Source organism: Abramis brama (genome assembly GCF_963993115.1).
Source record: "Abramis brama genome assembly, chromosome: 15".
Taxonomy (NCBI): Eukaryota; Metazoa; Chordata; class Actinopteri; order Cypriniformes; family Leuciscidae; genus Abramis; species Abramis brama.
This window is the reverse complement of record NC_139977.1, coordinates 3748774-3769447: the sequence shown is the minus strand read 5'-3', so window position 1 is coordinate 3769447 and position 20674 is coordinate 3748774. Positions and strand designations below refer to the sequence as shown.

The following is a 20674-nucleotide window of genomic DNA, read 5'->3' as shown; positions in this document are numbered from 1 at the left end:
TTTTTCTTTTTTTTTTCGTTTTGGTCTACACCTGAGTGCTTGTATATGATTGATTAATTGATGTACCACACCCATCTAGGCCTGTGGCCAATGATTTGAATTTTAATGCTTTAAAATCTGTACATTGTTGCCATTGTTTGTTTGACTCTGAAGAAGACGCATGGGCGTCGAAACGTTAGTCATTATTTATCAATAATAAACTAATTAAAACGTTGTGTGCTCCGGTCCTGTTCCTTGGTCCTAGCTAGACCTTGGGTTTCCTCCCTTGAATTTTGTGTCCTGCTCCGTGACCACCAACCAGGCTGAAGCGCAAGTGACTTCCTTCTATTGTTTTGGCACTTGCCTTGTGAAAAAAAAAAAAAAAAAAAAATCATGGACGTGATTCGAAAAGGTTAAATGGTCCTAGAGAAAAAAATTGTCACACTTGTATTCCTCGCGGTTAAATAATGGAAGGCGAATTTCATCTAGTGAACATTTTTGGTAATGCACCCAAACAAAATGTTACTGAAAGCTCAATTTTTGAGATATCAACCTCAAATTTGGAACACAACTTGTTTAAACTTCTGCCCTTAGTTTTAGAGTTAAACGTTTTGAAAACATAGATTTCATATAAACATTGAAAACAGTATTTTTGTACATTTTTCGTCACCATAAACATAAACTTCTATAACTTTTTTAACTTTAACTTTTTACTTATTTCATTTCAGCAATATTATGCCAAGTGTCTTCAAAAAGAGACCAAACTTTAGAGACAATTTTTTCACAAGATTTATGACAGTTTAAGTTGTTACTGACTACAAAAACTGGTTACTGACAATAAGTGGATTATAACTAGAGCATAAATATAATTTAGTACCATACAATCCCCTAAAATACAAAATATTAAATAAAATAAAAACATTATTTTTATTATAAACATTATTATAACATCATAAAATATAGTACATTTATTTAATTGAAACAAAAAAAACATTTTGACCGCCATGCGAGGAGCACCAGACGGTTAATTAGGTGTGTCTGATTATGGTAGCTAAACTCTGCAGGATGTCATTTTTATCATGGATTTGTAATTTCTTGATTATTAATAAAAGTTGTCATACAGAGATATCTACACCTGTCAGCCACAACATTACAACCACTGACAGGTGAAGTGAATGACATTGATTATATTGTTACAATGCTACCTGTCAAGGAGTGGAATATATTAGGCAGCAAGTGAACAGTCAGTTCTTGAATTGTGTTGGAAGCAGGGAAAATGGGAAAGCAAAAAGATCTGAGTTGCTTTGACAAGGACCAAATAGTGATGCTAAGACAACTGGGTCAGAGCATTTCTAAGAAGTCTTGTGGTATGTTCCCAGTATTCACATGCGGTGTGAAAGCTAGTCCGTCTGGTTTGATCAGATCATACAGCTAGAGTTACGGTAGCTCAGATTGCAGAAAAACTTAATGCTGCCCATGATAGAAAGGTGTAACAACACACAGTATATAGCAGTCAGCATCAGAACTGGGCCATGGAGCAGTGGAAAAAGTTTGCCTGATCAGATGAATCACGTTTTCCTTTAGATCAGGTGGATGGCCATGTGCGTGTGTGGTGAAGAGATGGCAGAGAATCATGGGAAATCTGTGGCATGGGAAAAAATGGCTTCTTTCAGCAAACTAATGCAGCCTGCCACACTTGTTCCTGTTTTTCTTGTTTTCTTTTCTTTTACAGGGACCATGCGAGGCATAGTTGTCATGCCAGAGTGTAGTTTGTTGTAGTTTTAAAAATGTAAGTCTATTAAGTGTAGTTTCCATTCTGCTGCTAACTCGGCAAAAAGTGTTCAGGAATGGATTGAGGAACATGACAAAGAGTTAGAGGTGTTGCCTTGGCCTCCAAATTCCCCAGATCTCAATCTGATTGAGCATTTATGGGATGAGCTGGACTAACAAATCTGATCCATGAAGTGCCCACTTGCAAGAGTTAAAGTATCTGCTGCTAATGTCTTGGTGCCAGAGACCACAGAACACCTTCAGAGGTCTTGTAGAGTCCACGCCTCGACACATCAGAGCTGTTTTGGCCTACATGTTATTAAGCAGGTGCTTTTAATGTTGTGGTTAATCAGTGTATTGTCATTTTATAGTATATAAATGCACTAATTATTCTTGATCAATAGACAAATTCAGCCTTATACTATTTAGTACTGATCAGAGGTGTAACTGGTTGTTGAGTAGGCTACATGTGAATGTACAGTACACATGCTGTCTGTTCTGCTTTAGCTCCCCATTCACTAAAAAAATTAAGCTGATCAGGCAATGGCACAAAATCTATGCTGAATCCATGCGAATGCCAAACAAAAATTCAGAACGTGCAAATCCAGATAAAAATGTATGCAAATAATGCAAAAAATACAAAATTGTATTATTTCCCAAGAAACAAGATTTAGCTAAACGTTTTGTTAAATGTCTTATGTCATGTGAAAACACAAGCTACAATATCACACACACGGGTGTGTCTAATCTTAATAATTCATACTGACTGGTAATTAAGCTGTTTGTCATTGCAGATATGCAGTTTACAAGGACAGCGCTTGCCGTTATTGGGAAGGGCTTCACGTCATCGTCCTTTACTTGTGTCTACCTATTTACTGGAGAGCTTTACCCTACTGTCATCAGGTCAGAATAAACATAAAATATGTTATAGTTTTGTTTAAACCATTAAGCTATTATGCAACAATGTACAATATAGTACCATAGACCATAATGCCATTGTATATGAATATAGTGGGCTATTCATTCAGTATCATGGTATTATCTTATACCATCACTGTTAAATGGACTGTACAGAACATGGATATTATAGTCCTAAATATAAGTGCCACAGTATAGTAAAATCGTCTCGGTTACAAATGTAACCCTGGTTCCCTGAGAAGGGGAATGAGATATTGCGTCCTAGGGAGCATTTAGGCTTCAAATTTTATAAAAGTTGTGTTCATCTGTCATCATTATCTTGATAGACAAAACTTGCAAGTATCATAAACTTTTGTTGATCACAGAGCTTGTTCTTAGCGATAATCCAAAAGCCTATGGGAAAATCCTATTGGGTTTTGGTCGAGGGAACCAGTGTGATGCGAACTACCGGTTGGCCTACAAACTGACGTCATGCCTGTAAACTCTATTGCGGGTTTAGTCTAGAATTTTTTTATTTTTTTTTTGTAAATGAAAGGATACAGATATTAACAGTAAGAAATAAAGGGGACATACAGACATCATCACAAGTGGATATAAGAATTACACCAATTAACACAATTTAACCTTTTGTCATCATGAAAAATTAAAGGTTCCTTACAAAAGACTCAAGGATGATACATGTCTTCGAAGCCTTTATGTTCAAAGGTTTTTACATTTTCTTAAAGGAAGTAAACGGGACTTTATATCAGAGGAGAACATTATAAACTTTAGATTACAGTGAATGTTTCTGGCTTTGAAAGACAAAGTAATAATGCAGTATTATCAAGATCAACATCATTAAAGTGAAAATCGGACAATATATATATATGTAAATTAAGTATTTTGTGTCTATAGGCATATGTGCGTCCGGCTCGAGTTTACTGTAGTGTATGTGCGCAGGCGCGTCGTCTTTCTTTACAAAGTGACATCACCAATTACTTGTCTGGCATGAATAATACAGCGTTATTAGTTACGTTTTCATAACATTGTCATCTGTACAAAGAAAAAACTTTTCCGTTTTTATCTCATTGTTGTACATACCCTGAGGTGTGTACCCTGTCAGCCAGCATCATTATCAGCATATCATTATTCATCATATCATTCCCTCTCACCGTCTGTTTGCTGCTGTTCCTGTTTACCGTGTGTCTGCTGTGTGACCACAATAAAGTGTTTGTCTGCATTCACTTAATACCTTCTCAGTGTTTACTGACAAAGTGAAAATAGCACATGTTCTTAGCGATGGACGCTATTAACACTTAACGAGATATATTCTATTTACACTATGTAAAAATAGCAGCATTTTCTTTGCAACATCTATAAATAGTAGTTAGATACTATTTGCACCTCTGTATTTTAGTACATTATAAGACAGTATGCAATAATAACATATTAGTGTAAATTATTATATTTAAATAAATAGCGCCTTATTAGGACAATAAAGCCCTCCCTACACCTACCAATAAACACTTTATTGTTAAACCGGTAGGCACTTTAATTCACATATTTCTTCATATTTCTTGAAAATAAACGCCTTTCCGATCTGATATGTGATGGGAAAAGGATGCAGAACTAGTTCGGCAAAACCTCGGATCTGAATTCTGGTTCAAACTCGCGTCAGAAGTATCTTACCTTCCTCCCTATGCCATCACTGCCTCTGATAAATGACAGGCTTTTTTTTGTACTTTTTGTCTTGTCATTGGTGGGTGGAGTTAGAGTAAATAGCTTCTACCAACAAAGAGGACTATTTACACTTGGTGTAAATAAACACTCCGAAATTTTATTCCATAGTGTAAGTTGAGCGACCAACCATCAAAGCTCATGCAGCCTCTTCATTGTGACTCCAGTTTTCATGTTTGCTCCACAGGCAGACTGGTATGGGCTTTGTCTCCACCATGTCCAGAATAGGATCCATGGCCGCCCCTGCAGTCCTGATCTTGGATGAGATTATGCCGGCTCTGCCTAGCATTATATACGGGGGATCCGCTGTAATTGCTGGTTTAATAGCCTTTTTGCTTCCAGAAACCCACAACATTCCTCTGCCTGAAACCATTGAGGATGTAGAGGAGAAATGGTAACGTCATCTGTTCACATGATCAGTCTCGATAATAAATCAGATCACGTAGTCACTAAGTATCGGTTTCACGACTTCGTTTAACACTGTACTGTACATTTCACTCATACAGGGAAAAGAAAAAGCAAAGTCTTCAGGAACAGACACAGAGTGAATCGCTGGCCTTGCAGGACTTCAAACAAGATGGAGGAAAATATGAAGAGAACAAGTCTCACCTCCATCCACTGTCAGAGAATCCAGTTCAAATAAAGGAATAGTTATTACACTCAGAGACTGTTGATGTTGGCTGTCTCAATCTAGACCAATAAAACTGGACTACAGCTTTTTTATTATTATTCTTAAAGGAAAATGAGAATGAATTTCTGATTGAAAGCAGCTGATTGCTTTAAAAGTGAAGTGATTACATAATGCACTCATTGTTATTCTCCAAAAGTGCATAGGTAATTTACAGTATGCGACACTTGCAGTGTATTGTGTGAAAAACAGACTGAAATTTGAGTCATTATTCACCTGATAATCTTTGTTTTCTTTTTTCCCCCTTTCATGATGTTGAAAAATCATGAGAAGTTGAAGTTAATGCGTAATTGCAGGGATTGATTTTGTTCAGATTTTAAAAGGCACAGATAAGTGAGAAGTCTGATGTTATTATACAGTAAAGTATGCAGTTATGCTCAGTAATACCTTCTGGATGATTATTTAAAATGTGAGTAATGAAGGATCTGCAGTCATTTAATCATGTGAAACTTATGATGCAGAATGATTCTGCTTTTATTGTAATAACTAAATGTTGGTTTACAATAAAGCTCAGTTCATTAGCTAATGCGTTATCATGACACTTAACACTTTTTTACAGCATTTAATGATGAAGGTTAGAGCTAATATATATAGTATAATACTAGTTAATGTATTATGAATGAGCATAAATTAAAAAACAATATATATATATATATTTTTTTTTTTATTTTTTTTTTTTTTTTTTTATTTATGCTCATTCATAATACATTAACTAGTATTATACTATGAGGCTGTTTAATGCTTGAATCTGATTGGTTGACAAATGTTCTAAGGCGTGTAATTATTTAAAGTAGTTCCAGGCAGGTCTTGACCGCATTACAGTTTCATATATCACTTCGCCAAATGATTTCAGTTATTCCAAAGGTCCTTACAGCCGACAGCAGAAAAATAACAAAACCCCTCAACAACACTGACCAAGCAAATAAATAGTAAACAATAGGATAAAAACGACAAATTATTTCCTGGTTATTGTTTTTTTTAACCACAAAATTATTTTTGTAAAGTTTTTAGTATGGAAAGCACATACTCTCATGTATATTTGCATATACTGTATATATACATTTATACATAATTTATATTATATATAAATAATTTATATATAAATAAATAAAAATCTTAAATATATACATGCATATGTGTGTATTTATATATACAAAATAATTATACACAGTACACACACATATATTATGCAAACACAAACTTTTATTTTGGATGCGATTAATCGCGATTAATTTTTTTCCCAGCACTAGTTAAAACCTCATAAGGTTTCCTCAACATTCAGAGCTTTAAATTACAACTCATTTATCTCCAGTGTTCTGTTAAGTAGGCCTAAATATTGTTACTGGATTTACAAAAAAAATATTAATATTTCTTGAATCAGTCTTCACTTTGAGTCAGTGCAACTGTGATGGGTGAAAGAGATAGCCAATGTTGTTTCCTATCTTCACAATCTTAAACACTAGGCTATCAGTGCACGTGTAGCGCATGTGGGTGATGTTGAAAATTAAGCTTTTAATGTTGTTTATATGTCTATGTGGTGTTGTTAATGTGCTTTAAGACAAACCATGTGTAAATTCATAAGTCGACACCATTGCTGAGTATTTTCTTATTAAAACTGCAGTGAACCAAAGACAGTCTCAAAAACACACTTTGAAATAGCTGGTGTTTCTGACGTCACAAACGACCTTGTAACCAATCAGGGGTGCTTTCCCGAAAGCATCGTTAGCCAACTATGGTCGCAAGTTCCCTCCTTACCAATAGAGTTCAATGGACATTGCAATGAACTTGCGACCATAGTTGGCCAACGATGCTTTCGGGAAACGCACCCCAGATCAACGTGTGATCGTCAGAGGTGTCAAGTAACGAAGTACAAATATTTCGTTACATTACTTAAGTAGAAATTTTGGGTATCTATACTTTACTGGAGTAATTATTTTTCTTACGACTTTTTACTTCTACTCCTTACATTTTCACGCAATTATCTGTACTTTCTACTCCTTACATTTTAAAAATAGCCTCGTTACTCCTAGTTCATTTCGGCTTGTTTTCATTCCGGCTTGTCGTCGTTAAAAAAAAAAAATGGCCAATTACACAAATGGTTAATAGATCTGAGTCCCGCCTCCTGAACACACATCGCTAAACTGATTGGCTTTGTTTTCTTTTCTTTCTAACTTGTGAGAGGCTGTAGTCACATTTGGTTTTGCGAAGCGCCAAAACTCCTCCGAGTCCTAAGGAAACCTAGATGCGGTAAGCGAGGGAGAAATCACAGTTCAGTGCTCAAGAATACGGGGCAAATCGCGTCAAATATTGATTTGGGGACAGGCGTTTTTACAATATAATGACAATCGTAACATAACACTAACATAATCGTTAGTGAGTGTGTGTGTGAGCGAGCGAGAGAGAGAGAGTGTGAGTGTTGTGTGTGTGTGTGTGAGCGTGAGCGAGAGAGAGAGAGAGAGTGTGTGTGTGTGTGTGTGCAACTCTATATTATAGGGTCAAAATATCCCCACAAAGATGTCAATATCCGAAATCCTTGTCCTTTTGGGGATTTTTTTTTTTTTTCAGAAAACAGCTTATAAATCAGACTTGTTTTTTGAAAATGTAAAAATGCAGACAGTTTTCTGTGATAGGTAAGGTTAGTCTATGGGGGGTAGAATACACAGTTTGTTTGTACAGTATAAAAATCATTATGTCTATGGAAAGTCCCCATAAAACATGAAAAAATAACATTGCTTGGTCTGTTGAAGGCTGGTCTTGTTGAAATGAGAGGCCTGTTGATCAAATCATCCCAGTCTCATCAGCTGGACTGAAAGAAGTTTCAGTGCTCTTAGGACACTGAAAACATGGCTCAGAGCAATGGTCACAAGTGACACTTGACAGTATTGCTGTGTGTCGTGTCCAACAGGACAAACTAGACAGTATTGATGTGAAACATATGCCAACAGTTAATTTCTGTTAAATGATTAGTTCACTTAGTTAAAAATGAAAATTCTGTCATCATTTACTCACTCTCGAGTTGTTTCAAACCAGTTTCTTTCTTCTGCTGAACACAAAAGAAGATATTTTGAAGAATGTCGATAACCAGACAGTTGATGGTAGCCATTGACTTCCATAGTATTTTTTTTTCCTACTATGGAAGTCAATGGGGTCCATCCACTGTCTGGTTATCAACATTCTTCAAAATATATTCTTTTGTGTTCATCAGAAGAAATAAATTCATACAGGATTGAAACAGTTTGAGGGTGAGTAAATGATTTTCAGTTTTAGGTGAACTATATCCCTTTAATGAAAGATGCAGACATGTGTTTGGCTTCTTCAGAAAGCAAGGAACAAGACAGTATTGCACTATTGCATTGCACTATGAGCGGAGTAAAGTTAAGTCTCTGTTAAACTGCCACCATGTCTTTATTAGTTATTTGTAACATTACAGAATTAATTAATTTACGTATTGTTAAGGTCAATATAGACTAAAAACCTTAATACATTATCCTATTAATTTCCTGATTCCTTCACTTATTTAGCTTATTTATTTAGAAAATTAATTTTCTATAGGCATATATACGGCTGAAACAGGTAGCCTAGTGCATCATCCCAAATTTTTCAACATCAACATTTTAATATAATTATAGTCAAATATGGCCTTTAGAAAAATGTGGGGTTTTTTTGAGGAGCTGGGGTAGTGCACTATATAGGCCCCTGTGGCACGGCCTAAGCTTTTGTCCTTAATGGCATTTTTTTCCTTACAGTACTTTTACTTTTATACTTTAAGTAGTTTTATTAGTTTTTATACTTTTACTTGAGTAAAAAGCTTGAGTTGATACTTAAACTTCTACAGAAGTCTTTTTAAACCCTAGTATCTATACTTCTACTTGAGTAATGAATGTGAATACTTTTGACACCTCTGGTGATCGTCAACCAGTGGATCTCTGAGCTGAGTGAGTGAGTGGAGGCGGGGCTATTTTAAGGCATGAAGAAAGGAAATAAAAAATTAAATATGTAATTAAAAATTGAGGTGATCAGAGTTTTAAGGGATAAAATTATTGCAGGGGGACTTTAAATAGCCTAAGGTTTGTCTTCCAAATGGGTTACATGTATAATGATTTAGACTATAAGACTAAAACCAGGTAGTTCTTTTAAGAATTAAAATTTTACAGTTAATTTAATTGTTATCAACTAGAAATTAAAATTACACCACCTTATTTTGTAACACTGTTTAGCCTATTTTAAGCAAAACATGCACTAAATGCACAGTGTGTATAAGATGCAATTGTTAAAGTGACTATTATGAGTGATAGTGTTGATTGTTTTTTCATAAATAAAGTTGCAAAAATCCTCTGTGAGGGATTGGGAGAGAGGTTTATGATTGCTGGCATAGCAAAAATGAAACTGATGTCCATGGTTTAAGTTGATATAGGCTACCACTCACTATTTACACATTAGATGTTGGATAAGTTGTAAATTTCAATACGGATATAGCGCGAAAAAATATTAGTTATAAAAAAGCTCTTGCATAATTTAATTTGGAGAGTATATGGACTGAAATTCTAAAACACACTTTGTTCAGGCGGCCTTTGAATGAGGTGAAAATGACCATTTTGTCCATATGAGCAGTTCAGCTTTCATTTTACTGCAGGCTATCGCGTCATTTGTCTTTCAGTTCTTGTCTAGTAGGTTTAAGTTCACCTGATTACATTATAACCCAACCCACATGCGCGAGACTGAGTGACTGAGTGGAGAAACCGGTAAGACTCAAACGTCAAGTCACAAACACGCTGTCTTACATTACGTATTCATTCTTCATGCAGAACATTACGAAGGTAAGTTACACAGTCTCTCATATAGATATGCTATTTATGTTAGTCGAGGTTTTATTTCATTAGGACTGTTTTTCATAGACTGAAAAAGTATGTTTACACAGCAGTTAAACTAGCTGTCAGGTTTCATATCATAATGTAACCTAGAGCACTATAGTAGCGTAAGGATTTTTAGGGATATTATTAGATTTTAGTCGTCGTCTTAATAGTAGTAGAACTAAACCGAAGCGTAGCCTACATAAATATAGAATAGGCTTCATAGAAAATGAAATTTCGACCTGAAAGGGTCCAGTTGAGTTAGATTTGGTGGCGCTAATAAAAGTTTTTGTTGGGGTTATAGTCTATTCTATAAATTAGTTTTTTAGGTGTTGTATATAAACAAGAATCGCCACGTTATTTCCGCTTAAGAATTTACAGTATTTATATGAGAAAGATTGTCGTTTTAACTAAAGGGGGCGCTGTAATAACAGTGACAAACATGACTATATTCCTATAAACTTTGTCATTTGAAGGAACAAGAAATAGGCTACTGGTAAAAACTGAGAACAGTTATTGCTTCATAAATGATACATTTATGAACTTAAAGTCTAAAACCCTGATAAGTTTAGCTTGCAGCAACATTTTTATTTGTATTGTCTATTAAGGTGCAGTTATCCAACACTGTTGTGAAATACAGTGGTTTTACATTTAATTATATGACCATCAAACACTGAATTTATTACATTGTTACGTGATATATTAAAATATGTAACTCAGAAGTTCAATAATATTTGCCACTCACTCATCAACACAAAATATGTACAATATAAGTTCTAATTCCCTTGATACACTTACTATATTTATAAATATATAGTGTGTGTGTGGGGGGGAGTTCCCCTTTGACCAACCTTTCGTTGATGAGTGGAAATAAATCTCTGCTAAATACGTCATGTTTCTAAGAAATTGAAAGGCAGTGATCACTGTTATCACTGCATTCAAATCTTGATGTTTAAATTCTTGGCATTTCTAACCTAGTCATGCATAGTCTAACATATGTTATGCATTATACTTTTTTGCTGCAGATGTCTGTGTCTGATCCACCTGTTCTCGTACCTGTGCCAAAGCCACGATCAAGATATTTACTCAGAGCAAGTGTAGGTCAAAGATCATTTACTGACAGGTGAGCAGATGCTGTTCAACTATTGTCTGTAAAGTCTTAAACAAAAAACAAACAACCTTTTTATGCCTTAACTACGGTGGCCGAGAGAGCTCAACGCGCTGCAACTGAAGAAAACACATGCAAATAGAAAAACACCTGCAAATTAAGAAAACATCTTCATCAGTTTCACAAAACATGTGTGCTCCAAATACTCACAACACAACCAAATACAGAAACGCTCTGCAAAAGTTCACAACACAACCAAATACAGAAACGCTCTGCAAAAGTTCACAACACAACCAAATACAGAAACGCGCTGCAAATAGAACAGAACACAACGGAAATGTTTCCGGGGAACCCAATAAGTGACGGACCCGGCTAGGACGTGCTTACAGCTGTCTACTTTTATTATTATTTAATTTTTTTGCAAAACATACAGAGATGACACGTTTATGACATACAACTTTGTGTACAATATACAAAATGTATTTACAATATGTTCAATGTCATAAGAATACTAAAAAGAACAATGAGCTGAAGACTTAAATAAATAAATAAATAAATAAAGATAGAGAAAAAGAACATGAGGGAAAGACATTAATCTATACATCAGTTACATTGTACACATTTTGTTATGTTAAAATAAGTTTCATAAGAAATGTTAGAATGCAGCTAGGGTCCAAATATGAGACGGCAAGTTTTAAAGTTGAGACACTCACACACAGATATAACACATATTTTAAAAACTTTGTTGTATAAAATGTATATTTATTTGCAACAGTTATGTTAACAGCAATAATACTATATTTCTGGTAAGAACAGCTATTCAGCTGATGGACACGTGCTGCATTGTCATGGGAACACCCCAGTTGAAAATAATGAGGAAATTACATTGTCTTTCGTTGCTCCCTTCATCAACATAATGGCACACAAGTGCCCCGCTCCCTCCAAAGTGCCCAATTCAAGGGCTCTGCCGTCTGCCCTTTTAATAGAGTAGGGCATAGGTAAAGCTCACGAGCAATAAGCACGTCCCAGCCGTCCGTCCGTCACTTATTGGGTTCCCCAGAAACATTTCCGTTGTGTTCTGTCCTATTTGCAGCGCGTTTCTGTATTTGTTTGTGTTGTGAACTTTTGCAGCGCGTTTCTGTATTTGGTTGTGTTGTGAGTATTTGGAGCACACATGTGTTGTGAAACTGATGAAGATGTTTTCTTAATTTGCGGGTGTTTTTTCTATTTGCATGTGTTTTCTTCAGTTGCAGCGCGTTGAGCTCTCTCGGCCACCGTACTTAACACTACAAAGAAAGGCATTTTAAAAGAAACAAAGGACTTGAATTTTCTATCAGGAGTCTAATCCTAATCCAGGATATCTAATATCAAGAAATCTTTTTTGGAAAGTCAATACATTTACTATACTTGAATATCTTACAGAGATGGCGTTGTTCAGATGCCTTGTCCAGAAGTTCAGGTTGATGCACAGATGAACTCTGAAGGTACTTTTTATTATGTTTTTTTTTTTTTTAAACAAGATATCAGTAACATGTTTATCCTATAGTATTAGTCGTCCTCCGTGTTGACCCAGAATACATTATACTTAAAATATATTTTTTTCCTTCAATTGAAAAAGAAAACAATACTATATTATGTAAAGTGGGTACAGAAAGTCGCCACAACTTTCAAAATATTCACTTTTTTTTTGTATCCCTATAAAAGATTAAAATGAAAACCCAGCCAAACAGTAACCCACAATATTTCATATTTCAGGAAATCAATTAAATATAAAGCCATAAAATAAAAATTTACATTTACATTTTTTTGTTTAGCAGAAGTAACAAACATCTCAAGCAGTTTATCATAAGTAGAGGTGTTTGATTCCAGGTTTTTCTGCGACTCCCGCCGTACGTGGCACACTTTCTGTGTAATCCAACACCAATGACTCGAAATGTGCAAGGGATAGTTCACCCAAAATGAAAATTAGCCCATGATTTACTCACCCTCAAGACATCCTAGGTGTATATGACTTTCTTCTTTCAGCCGAACACAATTGGAGTTATATTTAAAAATGTCCTGGCTCTTCAAAGCTTTATAATGGGAGTGAATGGTGACAGATTTTGAAGCCCAAAAATGCGCATCCATCCGTCATAAAAGTAATCCATACGACTCCAGGGGATTGATAAAGGCCCCTGGACACATTACACAAATAATGACTTCAAAACTAATACAGTAATAAAACATTTATCCGTTAGACTGATTACGACAAGCACAAAGCACAGTAATGAGTCTGTGAAGCCAATTTGACTAAAGGGTGCATTTAATGAATACCCACAATGCAATTCCAGTTTCAAATCTTTTATCTCAGAAATCCAAATGGTGTAAGAGCAGCATTTAAATATCATACATGTTTTAACCATTTAAAATGTCCATATTAAAGTTTTAAACCAAAATATAGACTATGACGAAATGTTTCTGTGTCTCAGGCAAACTGCACACAGTAGATTTGTGGACATGTTCAGCACACTCAAACGCTCTCTCTGGGGTTTCTCGGTAGATCTGTACACACTTAAATGTGAATAAAGAATATTAGTATTTTGGTTCATAAGTCACTTGCCACCTACTAGCGTAGCAATGTAACCTGGAGACAGGTAAGCAGTCGAAATCGAGGAGAATCTTTCTGGTGAACTGATTCAAAAGAATCAAGTCGCTGAGATGAAACAAGGCATATTTGATTTATGGACAATATGAATGGAATAGAGTTGCATCTCAAAATGAGCTTTTCATTTAGGGTGAATTTTGATGTAGGACCCTTCCTCAAGTCCATTAGCAAAAGCGGGGCACAAACTAACGCAGGGCTAGTTGTAACACATGCCAGCATGATGAAACTTAGTGTATTTACTAGTTGCCATATCAACACTATATAGAGAAAAAATTGCACCAAAATTAAAAAATCTTTGGAAGATTTAACCAGAGCAAAAGTAAATTTAAGTACAATTTGCATCTCTGTTTTTTGTTTATTTAAAATTAGACACTTCTGATATTATTTTAATCTTATATCTGTTATTTAACAGTTGAGATAGTTCTTTAATGCTTTGCTAACCAGACAGTCGCAGGGTTTAAATCCCAGTTGTGCAGATGGGGCATGTCGTCACACTGCGTTACAATGAGCCCCTATTAAAACTATGATATTCTATTCTATACTTTTATGAATTCTATTGAGAAACCATTAGAAAAAGGTGAATAAATACTGAGAGTCAGTGTTCAGAAATTATTGTTATGTTTTAAACTATGCTGTATAGCTGTGTTTTGCAGTGTGTTTGTTTTTTGTCAAACTCAAAAATTTATTTATTTTTAATTAGTTCAAAAATGCCATTATTTTATATAAAAACGTAATAATTGTATTTTATTGAGAAACTATTTTAGTTTGAATTGTATACTTTTTGATTAGATCAGATAGCATTTTTAATCTGTCATATGGTCATGTTACAATGTACTCCACCTATGGGGCATGTTGTCACTTACACTTCCATTCTTTCGGGGTAAATCAAGTAAAAAATATACACTGTATTAATGAAACAAAACCACATAAATGTACTAGACATGAGTGAAATTAATGTGGGAAAAAATAAATACTCTGAACCCTAGGTATATTTACACAAACTGAGAAATTCAAGTGTTAGGTTGTGCCCCGCTAAAACTTTTTTAGCGTTTATGGTCACGTGACCCTCACGATTAACTTTAAAGCTAGACGATAGGAGGGTTTGAGTTAACGTGAAAACAGAATAATTAAAATCGTTTTGTTTGTGAGATACATACATTATCGTCATGCATTCAATATGAAGTTTAAATAAGTTTCATATGTAAGAAATGTGTTTAATAGTAGATACGGTACGTTAGGTAAATGTAAATGTTAGTGCAATGTCAGAAGAATAGAGGGCAAGTTTTAAAGTGTTAAAGAGCAGAGACGAATGTTGGGTTTCCTTGTTTAATGGGGACTTTCCATAGACATTATGATTTTTATAGTCTAGTGTACAAACTGTATATTCTGTCACCTAAACCTTCCCATCACAGAAAACCTTCTGCATTTTACATTTTCAAAAAAAAAAAAAAAAAAGCATCACTTAGCATGATTTATAAGCTGTTTTCCTCATGGGGTCCAAAACTGTAGGGAATACCTGATAACTCAATTCAGTTCATGAAGCTTTCTGCTAACGAGCTGATGATCTGAATCAGACGTGTTAAATTAGCGAGATGTACAAAATGTGCAGAGCGTTGGATCCCCAGGATTGAAAACTTCTGCTTTGCCAAGTGTGTCCCAAATGGCTTCATTATGGGTGCGTCTCAATCAGCTCCTGTGTTCAGTGGTCAGGGCACTGATCAGGGAGTCAGACATTTTAAAGGTAGGGTAATAGACGTGGTCTGAATATTAAAAAATATTTTTTTATTTTTTTTACCTATAGCTTCTGTGGAAGTCTCTGGATCAAAAAATGATGGTGTGCCTTCAGGAACAGGGTTGGGAAACACAGCCTTGGTCATTAGTTTCTGATTAATCCCACACCTGTTTCTGTTCTGGTTAATTAACTGTTTAATACAATCCCCAAAAAGCATTTTTTTAAGTATTTACAGTTGAAAAGTTACATGTTATCAAAAGAAGAACGGATAATCTTTATGCCATCTTTATCAAAATTAGAAAGAATAACTCTTGGAAATTTAGTAGGCAAGGGTCACGTATCTGTGTACTATAATTTAATGGTCAAACACTGTACTGAATCAACACTGGACAAATTAAATGCCTGGAAAATGGATATACAGGAAGATATAGATGAGGCAGACCAGTCTTAAAGCACAAACACAGACAATAAATACAAGGTTTAAATTATTTCAATATAAATGGTTAATGAGAACCTATATAACACCTGCCAAACTTAGTCAAATGTCCGGTAATATTCCAGATGTGTGTTCTTAAATGCTTGGATAATAAAGGTACATTATATAATTGCCTCTGGGAATGTCCAAAAATACAAAACTTCTGGAAGGAGGTTATAAAATGTATGTCAGACATGTTTAACATTGAAATTCCTTTGAATGTAAAACTTTGTATTCTTGGAATATATCCAGTGGACTTTATACAAACATCAAGACGGACTAAATTTATAGACTTTGGTCTGCTTCAAGCCAGAAGAGCTATTGCATTATGCTGGAAGAGTATGGATGCTCCATCCATGAAAATGTGGATAAAGGAGATCTCAAACTGTATTGGACTGGAAAGACTAACTTATATTGCTAAATGCAAGAGGAAAGACTTTGATCAGCTGTGGGAGCCATACATAAATATCATGTAAGCTGGGAATGTTATCATGTAATTTGGGAATCCATTCACACGGATCCGCAAAAACGACTAAAAACGCTGTATTCTGCTGCCAGGCCAGTAGATGGCGATGAAACGCTATAGACTGAACACATCATACGCATGTGCATGACGTCATCGTCTTCAGAGATTCCTGTTTTTGTTGTTTACACGGAGACCATTTTCAAAAACTTGCACTTTGAAACCCATTTTCTAAAGTGTATGTTTTCAGGCACCCAAAACGCTGTTGTCGTGTAAACGAATGGCCAAAACGCATAAAAAGTTTTACGTTTTAAGTTGTCATTTAAACAGCCCCTTAGTTTCCTTAGTTCTTTGTCCGGTATTGTCCACGGTTTAACATGCTTGTGTTCTCCTGAGTTTCTCCCTGGATTTTTTATTTTTTATTAAAGACTCTTTATTTCTCTGAAACACCAATGAAGACAAATGTTGACAATACTCTTTTTATTACATATAGTGCAGCTGTTGTGAAGCTACAAAAAGGACAAACATATATAAAGAAATATAAATACCATTGAAATGTGTAAAAGTCATCAATATACCTCATCCCATGCAGTGGCTTTGTATATTCTCATAAATATATTCTCATAAATGTCAGATATCAAAAAACACGAACAGAACAACCAACAAATGTAGACAATAACCAACATGTAGCAGCTGAAACTGAGGGCTATAAATACACATGCAAACACCAGGGACTAAATGAGACAATTAAGTAGACACAGGTGCAACACATGAGGGCGAATCAGAAACCATGGCAACAGTGGAACTGGGACAAATGAAACTGAACTGGGAACAGTGCAAAACTAAACACAAAGTCCAACTCAAGCAAAACACAAACACAGATCCAAGCTTACAGCATCTTGCCGGTTCTTGCATGTCTTGTTAGTCGACATGGCAAGTTTGATTACGTGAGTAATGACATCACACAAATCTGTTGTATTGACCTGAGGATACTTGGAATATTGAGCATGATTCACATGATTAGATTCATGGTGATTTTTCTATTTTTACTTTCATTGTTTCAGAGCTGAATGGAAATTGTTGAACATTCCTTCTTTTGGCTTTGGAATGATATAAATGTGTGAGATGACATTCACCCAGAAATGATTTACTCATGTTGTTCCAAACCTGTATGAGTTTCTCTCATCTGTTGAACACAAAGAAAGATTTTCTCCCTATGTGGTGAAAATCAAGGTTTTGTGAGTCAAATGAGTGGATCTCTGAGCTTCTGTGAGTGAGTGGAGGCGGGGCTCATTTGCATATTCATAGAACCGTGCATACTAAATGAGGCAAGGGTGTCGAGTTACATTCAAGCTATTTTAGGGCATGAAGAATTTTTTTTCAAGGAAAAAAACCCTTAAATATGTCATTTTAGTAATCAAAGATGAGTTTTAAGGGATAAAATAACTGACTACAGGGGGATTTTAAAGTGTTGGTAATCAGACAGTTGACGGTAGCCAGTGAGTTTTTTTTTTTTTTTTTTTTTTTTCTACTATGGAAGTCAATGGCTATCATCAACTGTTTGATTACCAATATTCTTCAAAATATCTTTTGTGTTCAACAGAAGAAAGAAACTCATACAGGTTTGAGGTGCATAAGTGATGACAAAATGTATTTTCGGGGGGGAACTATCCCTTTAAAGCAGTGGTCTCAAACTCAATTCCTGGAGGGCCACAGCTCTGCACAGTTTAGCTCCAACTCACTCCTGCTTAGAAGTTTCTAGTAGTCCTGAAGAAATTGATTAGCTGGATCAGGTGTATTTGATTAGGGTTAGAGCTGTGACCCTCCAGGAATTGAGTTTGAGACCACTGCTTTAAAAGGACTTCTACTGCTCACAGCCACAAACAAAGCAAACCCTTATCAAAGTGTGCAAAAGGTATGGAAGCTTGCTTCCGCCACAGAATAAAAATAAAAAAGGCAATTGCGACTTTTTATCTTTTTTTCCTCATAGTTGCGTCTTATAAAGTCAGAATTGCGAGAGATAAACGTACAATTCTGACTTTATAACATGCAATTGTGAGTTTATATCACACATTTCTGACTTTATAAGATGCAACTGTGAGGAAAAAAGTCTCAAATTATCTTTTAAAATGTTTTGTTCTTTGGCAGAAACAAGCTTCCATAAAAAGGTGATGGGTTGATGACTTTTTTGTTTTGTTTGTATTGTTTTCTCAGTAGAAACGTATATCAAAAACGATGTAAGTGTGGATGATTCATCTAGTCAGTTGCATTCCACCGCTGAACCCCCTGATCTTCAAGCTGTCGAAACCAACTGCAGCGAAACATTGCCTTGGCCAGCATTACTCACCATCAGTCCCAGTTCAGATCCGGATCCAGCGAAAACTGCTGACTCAATGTCTTCTGACGATTCCACTGTGACCCTAAACTCCTCAAAATCACAGGAGGACCTCTCTAAGGAGGACCTCTCTAAGGAGGACCTCTCTAAGGAGGACCTCACTAAGGATGACCTCACTAAGGATGACCTCACTAAGGATGACCTCACTAAGGATGACCTCACTAAGGATGACCTCACTAAGGATGACCTCACTAAGGATGACCTCACTAAGGATGACCTCAATAAGGATGACCTCAATAAGGATGACCTCAATAAGGATGACCTCAATAAGGATGACCTCAATAAGGATGACCTCAATAAGGATGACCTCACTTCTGATAATGCAAGGTAATGAATCACTACTGTTTCCCTCACAACTGTGTTTTTATTTTGTTTATGAAATGGCATGTTTCTTGACGAAACTTGTCTTTGGTAACTTCTCTGTTTATATTTTTCCTTGTAGTGTCACAGATCAGTTAATGGATGCTCAAACAGAACTTGGCACCAGTGAAAGGATCTATCAAGTTCCCAAATCACTGAACCTTCAGATCAAAACTGACAGATTCAAGAAACCAAGGTACATTATGATTACTCCTCAGAAAACAAGGTTCCCTATCATGTCTCATATGACAATCTTGTGTGCCAATATTATATATTTAACGCCTAATCAAATAAGAAATACATTTACAAATACATACATTTTGCATACTTTTATTTTTTCATTGTGACGTTAAAGTCCCCCTGTGGTGAAAATCCAGCTTTTAATGTTGTTCATATTTCTATGTGGTGTTTTTAATATGCTTTAAGACAATCCATGTGTAAGTTCATAAGTCGACAGTATTGCTGAGTATTTTCTCCTTAAAACTGCAGTAAACAAAAACACAGTTTGAAATCGCTGGTGTTTCTGACAACATAAACGACCTTGTAACCAATCAGATCCACGTGTGATCGTCAACGAGTGGATATCTGAGCTGCTGTGAGTGAGTGGAGGCGGGGCTCATTTGCATATTAATAGAATAGAACCGCGTAAATTAGGCAAGGGTGTCGAGTTACATTCAAGCTATTTTATTTTAAGACATGAAAAATCTTTTTTTCAAGGAAAAAACATCTAAATATGTCATTTTGGTGATCAAAGATGAGTTTTAAGGGATGAAATTATTAGCACATGTACAACTCTAATATAAAAGCAAACTTGACATTGCGTATTTTTTTTGCAAGAACTTAAAATATCCTGAATTCTTGGTCTGCAGGGCTGCAACCATTCGTGTGAGCAGGAAGAAGCAGACGTTATCAGGCCCGCGCCAGAGAACCAGTGAGTGTGCGGTGACACAATCCAGCTGGCTCGACGTGTGGAGGGGACGCAAGTAACTAACTCTACACAATCTCAGAAATCACATGACAACTTCAAAGAAAAGTCAAAAATCCATTTGAAACATTTCAAAATAACCAGCTATTCAACAGCTAATTTAAATAATGCATTTCAAAATAACAATATTAATACTACATATTAATATGAAATAATCAAACATCTTTACAAAAAAAACATATAAGGGCCCTTTCACACCAAACACTTTGCGAAAAGAAAAATGAAATGCAGAATTAGTCAGTTTATTCCGACAGCCAAACAAATAAGTTGGCTTAAGGAAATGGAAATTTGCGCACATTTGTGCCCATAAAAAGATACTTATGGTAATTATGAAATTATATATAGGCCTGGTTTCACAGACAGGGCTTAGATTAAGTCAGGATTTGGCCTTAGTTAAATTAGGACATTTAAGTATTATTATTTTTTTATAAACGTGCAAAAACATTAGAAAAAACATTACCGGTTGTGCATCTTAAGACAAAACAATGACACTGACATATTTTAAGATATTTCAGTGCAAGTTTCTTTCAGTTAATACAGCTCAAACATGCATTTTAATCTTTAAATCCTAAGTAAGTGGTTCGATTAATC

The 20674-nt window shown here is 35.4% G+C and overlaps 2 protein-coding genes across 3 annotated transcripts in view; both read left to right on the top strand.

Moving 5' to 3' along the window:
• Positions 1-5595, top strand: part of oatx (organic anion transporter X) — a 30082-nt gene extending 24487 nt beyond the window's left edge. The window contains exons 8-10 of the mRNA XM_084138221.1: positions 2544-2652; positions 4571-4777; positions 4890-5595. Of these exons, the coding sequence (XP_083994347.1) occupies positions 2544-2652; positions 4571-4777; positions 4890-5034 (461 nt within the window). The 3' untranslated portion in view covers positions 5035-5595. The remainder of the gene's footprint in view (positions 1-2543; positions 2653-4570; positions 4778-4889) is intronic.
• A 4168-nt stretch (positions 5596-9763) lies between these two features.
• The window catches only part of LOC311097167 (arf-GAP with Rho-GAP domain, ANK repeat and PH domain-containing protein 1), a 32280-nt gene continuing 21369 nt past the window's right edge, over positions 9764-20674 (top strand). The window contains exons 1-6 of one of the 2 annotated variants that reach the window (XM_084136671.1): positions 9764-9888; positions 10947-11044; positions 12452-12513; positions 18561-19065; positions 19181-19294; positions 19968-20081. In XM_084136671.1, the coding sequence (XP_083992797.1) occupies positions 9871-9888; positions 10947-11044; positions 12452-12513; positions 18561-19065; positions 19181-19294; positions 19968-20081 (911 nt within the window). In that variant the 5' untranslated portion in view covers positions 9764-9870. Of the gene's footprint in view, positions 9889-10946; positions 11045-12451; positions 12514-18557; positions 19066-19180; positions 19295-19967; positions 20082-20674 lie in introns of both variants that reach the window. The other variant, XM_084136670.1, reaches the window with a different exon arrangement.